Source organism: Embiotoca jacksoni, unplaced genomic scaffold (genome assembly GCF_022577435.1).
Source record: "Embiotoca jacksoni isolate LCO1_2020_lvr unplaced genomic scaffold, fEmbJac1.0.p SCAF_3, whole genome shotgun sequence".
In the NCBI taxonomy this organism is placed as follows: domain Eukaryota; kingdom Metazoa; phylum Chordata; class Actinopteri; family Embiotocidae; genus Embiotoca; species Embiotoca jacksoni.
Window position 1 is genome coordinate 362,521 of NW_027185381.1, and position 12,480 is coordinate 375,000.

At 51.8% G+C, this 12,480-nt stretch overlaps 1 protein-coding gene across 1 annotated transcript; it reads left to right on the top strand.

Moving 5' to 3' along the window:
• Positions 1 to 257: 257 nt before the first annotated feature.
• dusp6 (dual specificity phosphatase 6) lies at positions 258 to 4,718 on the top strand. Its single transcript, XM_069163090.1, has 3 exons — positions 258 to 1,160; positions 1,476 to 1,910; positions 3,082 to 4,718. The coding sequence occupies exons 1-3, from the start codon at positions 758 to 760 to the stop codon at positions 3,393 to 3,395; spliced, it is 1,152 nt and encodes a 383-aa protein (XP_069019191.1). The 5' UTR covers positions 258 to 757; the 3' UTR covers positions 3,396 to 4,718.
• The last annotated feature ends 7,762 nt before the right edge of the window (positions 4,719 to 12,480 follow it).

Below are 12,480 nucleotides of genomic sequence, written 5' to 3' on the forward strand. Positions count from 1 at the left end.
AACTAAATCACAGCCCCCCCCCCCCCCCCCCCTCCTTCCTTCTCCCCGCAGTTCTTCTGTTTGTTTGCACTCACTTGATCCGGAGCGGAAATTCCTCTCCGTTTTTGTGAATGACAAACTCATTAACAATTCATCAACACGGGCCGCTCCATCCGGCCCCCGTTTCCAAGGCGACCGCCACTGGGGCTCCTCTGATTGGTCGGCCGACACCACGTATCCAATGAGACGCCTCCCGTTTGTAGCCATTCAGCAGCCTGTCGGCGCAGAGAGCGCATCGAGGAGTCCGGAGTCCGCAGAGCGACGGAGACACGAACACACGGACACAACCCGCCCGGTTCCGACCCACCCATCCTCCCCGGTTCCGACCCACACATCCTCCCCGGTTCCGACCCACCTATCCTCCCCGCCGTGGATCTGTGACCGGGACGACAGAAGCGGAGGAGCAGCTGCGCGCGGATCCGCGGAGTTACATAAGAGCAGAGGAAGCGTCAGTGACTCATTGATAAATAACTCCGAGCAGATGCATGAATGAGCTGCAGTCAGCCGGACGTGTGAAGGCTGCGCGGCTCGTATTCACTCCTTCTCTCCGTTGAAGGAGGATTTCTGCTCCTCATTTTGGTATTCTGACTTTTCGTAAACGGAGACTTGTTGTGTTGCTGAGGCCCTCCGAGCAGCACAGGAACAAACCTCCGGCTGCTTTTTGCTGCAGACAGGAAGCTCCCCGCTTTTTCCAAACATTTTGTACTCCTGCTTATAAATGCTCGACAAGCTGAAGCCCGTCGTCCAGCTCGACTCGGTAATGGCGATCAGCAAGACGGTGGTCTGGCTCCGGGAGCAGCTGGAGACGCGCAGCGAAGGCCTGCTGGTGATGGACTGCCGGGCCCAGGAGCTCTACGAGTCGTCGCACGTCGAAACGGCGATCAACGTGGCCATCCCGAGCCTGATGCTCCGCCGCCTCAAGAAGGGCAACCTGCCGGTGCGGTCGCTGCTCTCCGACGGGGAGGACCGGGAGAGGTTCGTGCGGCGCTGCAAGACGGGCACCATCGTGCTGTACGATGAGTACAGCCGGGAGTGGAACGAGAACGTGGACGGAGGCTCCGTGTTGGGTTTACTGCTGAGGAAGATGAAGGACGAAGGCTACAGGGCCTATTATCTGGAGGGTGAGTGGCTTCATTCACATTTTCCGGCTCCGCGGCCGCTCTTCATTCACAGACAGTTCATGTGGAATCATTACTTAAATTATGCATTTTCATGATTCGAGTTTATGAACATTCCTGCATGTGTCTTGCTCCACAGAAAGATAAAGATGCGAAAATGTAATCAAAACAAACTGGTTGTATTTGCGGACATTTTCGGGAGATGCATTATTCTGCTGCCTCGTGAACCTGCAGCTTAACACTGCAGTGTGTTCAAATGATCATCTCGCAGCCTGGTATTTACTGTGGGTTTTTTTTTTTTGCCATTTGATTTTCCAGGTGGCTTCAGTAAATTCCAGGCCGAGTTTCCCTCTCTGTGTGAAACCAACCTGGACGGCTCCTCCAACTCCAGCTCCCCCACCGCCCAGGTTCTGGGCCTCGGCGGGCTGCGGATCAGCTCCGACTCGTCGGACATCGAGTCCGACATCGACCGGGACCCGAGCAGCGCCACGGACTCGGACGGCAGCCCGCTGTCCAACCCGCAGCCCTGCTTCCCGGTGGAGATCCTGCCGCACCTCTACCTGGGCTGCGCCAAGGACTCCACCAACCTGGACGTGCTGGAGGAGTACGGCATCAAGTACATCCTCAACGTCACCCCCAACCTGCCCAACCTGTTCGAGAACGCCGGCGAGTTTAAGTACAAGCAGATCCCCATCTCGGACCACTGGAGCCAGAATCTGTCCCAGTTCTTCCCCGAGGCCATCAGCTTCATCGGTGAGTAATCCTGCAGAGCTGCAAACTCACTGCAGCTGCTCACAGAAACTTTTAATTGTTCATTAAATGTGCAAAATGTGAGTAGTTTATTGGTATAATGTCAGACTATCAGTCCAGATACATCATTTTAAAGTGACATAAAACTGATAGAAACAGGAGGTTTTTATCAACTGATGGTTTCAGCAACATCCTGATTTCTCTCTTGACGACCTGGTGAATATTTTTGAATACATGCAGACACATGGAAGCTGCAGAGCCAGATAGTCGAGGCCTAATCGTATTAATGTGATATGTGTTATCACTGCCAGGAAGTTCTTAGGTTCTTATTGTGCAGTTGAGATTAGATGAGGTGTCCCTGGCTGTGGTCTTATCAGTCCATCAGGCGGGACACAGTGGCAGATTAAGGCCATTGTGTTGAGCAGAGGAACACCAGGCGGCCTGCGATGGAGCAGCAGCTCCACCGCTCTGTACAAACACTTGGACTGGAATATGGAAGACATCCTGGCCCATCTCTTGTGTAATTGCAGCACAAAGGGCTAGTTGAAACAGAGACTGGGCAGAGTGAGGGGAGGGGAGGGGAGGGGAGGGGAGGGGGGCGGCGGGGGGCGGTAACTCGAGCGCAACAGGAAGGAAGTGGCATTGAAAGTAATCTAGGACATGGCATTGGCCCCCCCCTTTCTTCCTCCCTCCACATCACAAAAGGAGCCATTTACAGGCCCTGTTGACATCCTGCTGCTTTGACAGGGTGCCCTCATGACTCCTACGTTTACACGCCCAAATGGCACCATTGTCCGACGGTAACCCTGGCGAGCGGAAGAATGGTTTAATAGACCGTAATAGTCAATTTCCCAGCCGGTTTCTGGAGGCCAAAAACAAAGAATGTGGACAGTGTTTCCGTGCAGCCTGTTTGTTGACTGACAGGCTGAGACAGTCAGGAGACTAACGTCACCACTAAATTATCAGCGAGCTGGCTAACAGTTAAAAAACAGACGTCCTCTGCTTTAATCTTAGTAGATTGAATATCTTTGAGTTTTGGACTGTAGGTCAAACAAAACAAGGAACCTGAAGTCATCAAAACGTGGACTAAATCTGTCAGGATAAGAAGCTGTAAATGTGCTGTGGACTTGTGGAAGAGATGATTAACGGTTCCACTCTTTTCTCTTCCTACCAGACGAAGCTCGAGGGCAGAAGTGTGGCGTCCTGGTCCACTGCCTGGCCGGCATCAGCCGCTCGGTGACGGTGACGGTGGCCTACCTGATGCAGAAGCTCAACCTGTCCATGAACGATGCCTACGACATCGTCAAGATGAAGAAGTCCAACATCTCGCCCAACTTCAACTTCATGGGCCAGCTCCTGGACTTTGAGCGCACGCTGGGCCTGAAGAGTCCGTGCGACAACCGCGTGGCGCCGCCGAGTCAGCAGCTCTACTTCACCACACCGACCAACCACAACGTCTTCCAGCTGGACCCCCTGGAGTCCACGTGAGGTCGGCCGTCGGCACCGCTCTCCGTGCTCGAGGTCTCACGGGCCTCCTGTTGAAAAAGCTGCAAAAAGTTTCTCTTTTTTCCGTCGTGGGCTGTGCGACCGGGCTCTTCATGTTATTGCTACAGCTGGTTTGAGGCGACAGCTGCTGAGCTGGTTCCTGCAGGGCCGACGCCGTCGGGCCAAAACGCAGCTGCTGTTGACTGAGTGAGGACGGACAGTAACGGAGACAGAACCAGGAAGAGAGCAGATTCTCTCGACAATCATATTTAGCTGTCGGACTCCTGAACTCTTTTCTCTCCTTTTGACTCTGCGTCGGAGGAAACGTAACGTGCTTTTGTTGGACAGCTGTACGTTATGGCTGCCGTGCCAAAGAGACATGATTGCTCAAAGTGGACAGAAAAATGGACCCTTTTGGACCATGTTGGTTTTGGGGACGTGTTCCTCCAAGACTGCAGGGGGCGTTGTCTCCTTCATCTTCTGTGAAGACCTGCCTACGTGGGGGGGAAGCACCCCGGCTCCAGAAGGCGCACTATATACCGGACTCGATTTTACACTTGTGGAGTCTTTTAAAACATTTATACATTGTGTATATATCTTATATATAAATATATATATATATATATATATAAATAAATAAAAAAAAGCCTTGCTCTAGTATTTACCCTTTGGAACCAGTGGGTACCGAAGACTCTCTTTGTTTCTTACTCTACTTTTATGTAAGCAAACAAACTGCATATCGATCAGTATGTTTAAGTTGATTATGCCAAAAATCAAGTAGGCTTTCCAAGAAAAATGTGTACATGTGTAATATATTGGATAATTGCTTTATGTGTGGATTCAGCCGCCCTCACCAATCAAAGTCACCTCGGCTGTTTGCCTTACGTTCATGCTCAGAACGTTTGTCTTGTGCATTAACCTTCAGAGAAGTTCTTTTTTTTTTACAACATCCCAGAGATTTTTAATTTCACACAAAAAGCCGACTGAAGCAGTTTCCTCAGCAGTTCTTGTTCCGGCAGCATCAACGGTCTCTGAAGGTGAATGTCAGTCATCCTGATCTGTGCACGGAGGTGAAGATCTGAGCTGTGGACAGAGCAGAGCTTTGCTCACCTCCTCTTCAGGGAAACTCTGTGAAATGCAGTTTTATTTGTCGAGATGAGAGAAAGTTGAATCCAGAGCTTTGAGGGGAGGGGGGTGGTCCCCCTCCACTGACAGGCCTCTTTCCAGAGGAAGCCATCTTGGTTCCCTCTGCCCGCCCCTTCCACACTCCTCTCTTACGAATGTAAAGAAAAGATAAGTTATTAATAAATTGCTATTTTGTCTATACTTCATGCTTCTTCTTCCTGTTTCTCCGTTGACACACTTGTTGGTGTTTTGTCTGCAGTAACACATTTATGTAAGCGTTTCCTCACCCACAGTACGGCTGAGTGTTCGCCAGCAGGCCGAGTCACGACAACCAAAACAGCGGCTGTGAATCATGAGGCCGTTAACTGCACCTCTGACTTGGCGCGTCCTGTTACAGGATGCTTGTGTAACAACGCGTGCTGCACATTCTGTTCTCTGAGCCGATCACAAACCGCATCGTGCTACTCAGCAGGTGCCGAGTGATTCTCGTCACGCTGTCAACAGACCGACTGGTTTTTCCAGGTGCTGGTCTTCAGCAAAGGCTTTGGGTTCACACAGACCCTCTCCTGGAGGCGGGGCCTCAGCATGCAGCCGTCAGACGGAGCAGGAAGTGCCTGGATGTTATCTGGTTGTCAGCAGCATGAGAAGACGGTCGTCACCGTGCAGCCGAGGGAGGAGCTGCTGGTCACAAGCAGCAAGTTGCTTCACAGTTTAGAAGAGATGCACTTTGCATTCACACACACACACACACACACACACACACACACACACACACACACACACACACACACACACACACTGATGAACACCAGCGCTGCGTGTGTGTGTGTGTGTGTGTGTGTGTGTGTGTGTGACTGCAGTGTGTTAATTCGTGGTAACACACGCTTGATTACTTCTGATTTTTAAAAGCTAACTTACATGAAACCTTTTTTGTCCACTAAATATTTTACGTCTTATTTGTCTTTAGATTTCCAAATTTCTGTATTTATTAATTAATTTTTTGCTTTTTATATTTCCACATTCACTTCCTTATTCTTTGACAGGTTTACTGTTTATTGTCTATCGCTCCATACAGGTAAAAAAAAATAAAGGGAACACTTAAACAACACATCCTACATCTAATGAATGAAATCTTCCAGTTCAAATCTTTATTCATCACATCGTGGAATGTGTTGAGAACAAAATAACATGAGAATGATCAATAGAAATCAGAATCATTATCCATGGAGGTCTGGATTCAGAATCATACTCCAAATAAAAGTGGAAAAATCAGATCACAGGCTGATCCAACTTCTGTGGAGATTCCTGAAGACAAGTCCAAATGAGTCTCAGTAGTGTGTGTGTCCTCCACGTGCCTGTATCACTCCCTACAACGCCTGGGCATGCTCCTGATGAGACCACGGATGTTCTCCTGAGGGATCTCCTCCCAGACCTGGATCAAAGCATCAGTCAACTCCTGGACAGTCTGTGGTGGACGTGGCGTCGGCGGACGGAACGAGATACAATGTCCCGGATGTGCTGGATTGGATTCAGGTCTGGGGGACGGGCGGGCCGGTCCGGAGCATCGATGCCTTCATCGTGCAGGAGCTGCTGACACACTCCAGCCACATGAGGCCGAGCATTGTCCTGCATCAGAAGAACCCAGGACCCGCTGCACCAGCAGATGGTCTTCAACGGGTCTGAGGATCTCATCCCGGGACCTAATGGCAGTCAGGGTACCTCTGGCTAGCCCACGGAGGGCTGCGCTGCCCTCCGAAGAAACGCCTCCCCAGACCGTCGCTGACCCGCCGCCGAACCGGTCCCGCTGGAGGACGTTGCAGGCAGCAGAACGTTCTCCACGGCGTCTCCAGACTCCGTCACGTCTGTCACATGTGCTCAGTGTGAACCTGCTCTCGTCCGTGAAGACCGCAGGACGCCGACGGAGAAGCTGCCGATCTCGGTGTTCTCCGGTAAAGTCCGGTCGCCCCGCACGGTGTTGGGCTGTGAGCACAGACCCCACTTGTGGACGTCGGGTCCTCGTACCGCCCTCATGGAGTCTGTTTCTGACAGTTTGAGCAGAAACATGCACATTAGTGGTCTGCTGGAGGTCATTTTGTAGGGCTCTGGCAGCGCTCCTCCTGCTCCTCCTTGCACAAAGGAGCAGATAGCGGTCCCGCTGCCGGGTTGTTGTCCTCCTACGGCCCCCTCCACGTCTCCTGGTGGACCGGCCCGTCTCCCGGTATGTCCTCCGTCCTCTTGACACTGTGCTGACAGACACAGCAAACCTTCTTGCCACAGCGTGCATTGATGTGCCATCCTGGATGAGCTGCACTACCTGAACAACTTCTGTGGGTTGGAGACACCTCATGCTCCCTCTAGTGGTGAGGACACTGGCAAAATGCAAAAGGGACAAAAATCATCCAGGAAGGACGAGGACAGAGAAACGGTCTGTGGTCACCACCTGCAGAACCGTTCCTTTATAGGGTTGTCTTGATAATTGCCTCATTTCCACCTGTTTGTTCCATTTGTACAACAGCAGGTGAAACTGATCCTCAATCAGTGTTGATCCAAACTGGACAGCTTGATTTCACAGAAGTGGGATTGATTGGAGTTACATTGAGGTGTTTAAGTGGTCCCTTTATTTTTTGCTTTATTTCATATGCTCATATTATATTAAATATATTATATATATATTATATATTATATTTAATATAATGCTGCAAGATTGGGCAAAATGTTTATACGTCATATTTTCTTATTTTAGAAGCTGGTCATATGTTTTGTGTGTAAGTCATTATCTGCAACGTAACTAGTAACTATAGCTCTAAGATAAATAAGAAAACATCATTTGTAACTGAATCTAAATACTCAGGTGAGGTGCAGCTACCTCAAAATTCTACTTAAAGAAATCAAGACCAGCAGTTTAAAATCTAGTCAGCAGTATCCTGGTTCAGCTGGAGGGAGAAGATTTGAATTATGTGGCAAAGTGCTTATGTGATCTGGATCAGTACTCTGGTGGCTGCAGGGTCGACCTGTGGCCCGAGGGGGGAGGACAGGTATCTCCAGCCCCCCGGATATCATCTATCAAACCAGAACCCCACGATAGCCGAGCCTGGGAAGCTGTTATTCTTAGAATGGGCCGTTGTGATGTCATGGCCTGAGCGTGATTGACGGAGAGGGCCGGGGATATGTGCGGCATACCGAGCGCCTCGGCGGCTCTCACGGCTCTCACGGCTCTCACGGCTGCTCTTCCTGTCTGCGGCTCGGCCTTTCGTGGCTTTAAAGCCGAGGATTAAAGGGCACAGGAAACTACCGGGGCTAATTTTAGACAGGCGTGTAAGATGGGCCTGGCAGACCCCATAACACCCCTTCACCCCGGAGGCCATACAGGGATTTGGTAACACATGCAGCATGGTGACGGTGTGGGGGGGTGAGGGAGTGTGGGGGTGAGGGGGTGGGTGGGGGTAAGGACAATAAGCAGAAGTAGCACTGTGCTGCTGCAGGTAGAGTTTTACGATCAGATGCTTCACTTGATTCACAGTGGTCACATGAGAAGCTCTGATCGATGTCTTCATGTTGATCGATGTCTTCATGTTGATCGATGTCTTCATGTTGATCCATGTCTTCATGCTGATCGATGTCTTCATGTTGATCCATGTCTTCATGCTGATCGATGTCTTCATGTTGATCGATGTCTTCATGCTGATCGATGTCTTCATGTTGATCGATGTCTTCACGCTGATCGATGTCTTCATGTTGATCCATGTCTTCAGGCTGATCGATGTCTTCATGTTGATCCATGTCTTCATGCTGATCGATGTCTTCATGCTGATCGATGTCTTCATGCTGATCCATGTCTTCATGCTGATCGATGTCTTCATGCTGATCGATGTCTTCATGTTGATCGATGTCTTCATGGTGATCGATGTCTTCATGTTGATCCATGTCTTCATGCTGATCGATGTCTTCATGCTGATCGATGTCTTCATGTTGATCGATGTCTTCATGTTGATCGATGTCTTCATGCTGATCGATGTCTTCATGTTGATCGATGTCTTCATGCTGATCCATGTCTTCATGCTGATCGATGTCTTCATGTTGATCCATGTCTTCATGCTGATCGATGTCTTCATGTTGATCGATGTCTTCATGTTGATCGATGTCTTCATGTTGATCGATGTCTTTATGCTGATCCATGTCTTCACGCTGATCGATGTCTTCACGTTGATCCATGTCTTCATGCTGATCCATGTCTTCATGCTGATCGATGTCTTCATGTTGATCCATGTCTTCATGCTGATCGATGTCTTCATGTTGATCGATGTCTTCATGTTGATCGATGTCTTCATGTTGATCGATGTCTTCATGCTGATCCATGTCTTCACGCTGATCGATGTCTTCACGTTGATCCATGTCTTCATGCTGATCCATGTCTTCATGTTGATCCATGTCTTCATGCTGATCGATGTCTTCATGCTGATGGATGTCTTCATGCTGATCGATGTCTTCATGTTGATCCATGTCTTCACGTTGATCGATGTCTTCACGCTGATCGATGTCTTCACGTTGATCGATGTCTTCACGCTGATCGATGTCTTCATGTTGATACATGTCTTCACGCTGATCGATGTCTTCACGTTGATCCATGTCTTCATGCTGATCCATGTCTTCATGCTGATCCATGTCTTCATGCTGATCCATGTCTTCACGCTGATCGATGTCTTCATGTTGATCCATGTCTTCACGCTGATCGATGTCTTCACGTTGATCCATGTCTTCATGCTGATCCATGTCTTCATGCTGATCCATGTCTTCATGCTGGTCCATGTCTTCATGCTGATCCATGTCTTCATGCTGTCAGGAGTCCGGTTTTTTCCTCTGTTTTGCCCCTGATCACCTCTCCTGTCTGCTTGTTCTGTGTCCTCCTCTCCTCTCCTCACCTCCCGTGGCCACGCCCCTCACCGGTCCCAGCAGATGCAGCCACTCACCCCGGATCACCACCTGTCCTGCCAGCCGTGTCCCCCCGGATCTGTCGGTCGAGTTGCCCTCCCGACTGGAAGTAAGTGGACGCGATAGGTGCCACCTTTTTGGTTTGTTTGTTTTTTTATTGCAATAAAGACTGTATTTCGGAACTGATACCTAAGTCTGTGAGCTTGCATTTGGGTCCTTGTAAACACCACCTCCACATGACAGAATGAACCGACCAAGGAAGGACCCAGCAGCCACAGACTCGAGTCCAAGATACATGACTTTATTTCAGTATTTTTCCAATCAGGCCCGCCGGAATGATTCTGTTTCTGCTGAACCCTGGACTGGGTTCGAGGGAACCCGCCTGGCCTTCTGGGACCCCCCCAGAAGGAGGCGGCGACGCCGGGGTCACCGGCCATCCGGTCCTGCTACGCCCTTGGTCTCTGGACGTGTAGCCGTCAGTCACCACGCGCAAGCCTACAGTCCAGTCAGTCACTACGAGCGAGCCTACAGCCCAGTCGGTCGCCACTACGGACTCTCTACCCCCGCAGTGCCGGCGAGCGATCCAGACGCCATTTGGGACGAGGAGTTGGTCCACAGGATCATGCAGGCCCTGCCTCCAGCTGCGGCCAATGATCCAGACGCCATCCGGGCCCGGGCGTTGGCCCGCAAAGGCCTGCAGCGTGGCCTACGCGGCAGTAACGCTGCTTCTCCGTTTCCTGTCGCTGGACGGGTCGTCGACGTCCTGTCTCCAGCTCCTACATCCTCCGGCGCGGTCGTCGCCCCGCCTCCGGCTACGGCCTCCGGGTGGGTCGTCGCCCTGCCTCCGGCTCCGGCCTCTGGCACGGTCGTCGCCCCTCCTCCGTCTCCGTCCTCCGGGTGGGTCGACGCCCCGCCTCCGGCTCTGTCCTCCAGGGTGGTCAACACCCCTCCTCCAGCTCCTGCTGCCTTCGGGTGGGTCGATGCCTCGCCTCCAGCTCCGGCCTCCGGCGCGGCCAACATCCCGCCTCCGGCTCTGTCCTCCGGGTGGGTCGACGCCCCGCCTCCGGCTCTGTCCTCCAGGGTGGTCGACACCCCTCCTCCAGCTCCTGCTGCCTCCGGGTGGGTCGACGCCCCGCCTCTGGCTCCGGCCTCCGGCGCAGTCATCGCCCCGCCTCCGGCTCCTGCTGCCTTCGGGTGGGTCGAAGCCCTGCCTCGTCATCGTCCTCCAGAGAGGTCCCCCGAACCTGTCCTGCCCCGTGGGCGTCCTCCGGAGAGGTTTCCCGAGCCCGTCCTGCCCCGTGGCCCTCCTCCGGAGAGATCCCCTGAACCTGTCTTGCCCTGTGGCCGTCTTCCGGAGCGGTCACCCCAGGCTTTCCTGCCCGGTGGCCTTCCTCCGTCCACCTTGGTTTCCCTTCTCGTGTCTTGTCCCCCCTCCTCCCGTCCGGTCCAGTTTTGGTCGCCGAGAGGCTCCCTTTGAGGGGGGGGGGGGGGGGGGGGGTACTGTCAGGAGTCCGGTTTTTTCCTCTGTTTTGCCCCTGATCACCTCTCCTCCTGTGTCCCCTCAGTCCCCTGTCTGCTTGTCTGTGGCCACGCCCCTCACCTCCCGTGGCCACGCCCCTCACCGGTCCCAGCAGATGCAGCCACTCACCCCTGATCACCACCTGCAGGAGTGCTGCATCTCCCTGATCACCTCCCCGGACTATATGTACCCTGCCCCTGCACTACTCTGGTTGTTGGTTCATTAGTTAGTCACCCGTCCGTCCTCCGTCAGCTCTCCGTCCGTCCGTCCCGTTCGTCCCGTTCCCGTTCCCCTTCCTCCGGCTCCTGTTCCTCCTGCGGAGCCCCCTGTCAAAGTCACTAGTCGGTCGAGTTGCCCTCCCGACTGGAAGCAAGTGGACGCTGTAGGTGCCACCTTTTTTTTTTTTTTTTTTTTTTTTTTTTTAATTTTTAAATTTTTTTTTTTATTGCAATAAAGACTGTATTTTGGAACTGATACCCAAGTCTGTGAGCCTGCATTTGGGTCCTGGTAAACACCACCTCCACATGACACCTGCTGATCCATGTCTTCATGCTGATCCCTGTCTTCATGCTGATCCCTGTCTTCATGCTGATCCATGTCTTCATGCTGATCCCTGTCTTCATGCTGATCCATGTCTTCATGCTGATCCATGTCTTCATGCTGATCCCTGTCTTCATGCTGATCCCTGTCTTCATGCTGATCCATGTCTTCATGCAAGGTTTTCCAGCTGTTTCAGCTTCATATCTTACATTTATTCAACTCAGCTACTTTTACATTTTTAAAACTTGTAGGACAACGTGGGCAGTTTTGCAGTTTGAAGTTGAAGCTGGTGAGTTTGTATACTTTGTATATAAAAGATTAAAGTAGAGCATTTCTTCTCTGATAACAGCACATTGCGTCATCACCTGTTGTCACCAGAAGGAGTTGCAGCAACGCTACAGAACTTTCTCTTCCCCAGTAGAAGGTGCCGACATCACCGTGCTGCTCGGAGGGACGGCAGCCCAACGGTCAGTTTGTCTCACGGTTCCTGCGAACAACAGTTTTTATTCCACAACAGAGATCGGGCCAAAAGGAAACTGTTAAAAGTGTGAAATCAGCACCTGGACGAGTGACTGTTGAGTTTGTTGATCGCAGACACAATCACTCAACTTCTGAGCTGCAGAACATCACAACACGTTGCAGAGTAACACGCTGAAGTGCTGAAAACAACGGATCCGTTAGTGGTTGAATATTTTGGACGAACATCCGTCTCAGTTGCTGGAAGAGAGACGAGAGGTTGTGCAGCTAAACTTGGCGCGCCTGCTAATCCTCTGCTAATGGTTCCTGTCCTCTTACCCTCCAGTGACAGCGTGTTGACAGCAGCCCCCGCCCCCTTCACCCCCTTCACCCCCCTCCTCCATCCATCCTCCGCCAGCGACCCCCCCTCTCTCTCCGTACCCCCCCACCCACCTGTCTCATGTCACATTGCTTCCCCCTCATCCACTCCAGCAATTTCCTGTTGCCCTCACAGATCAT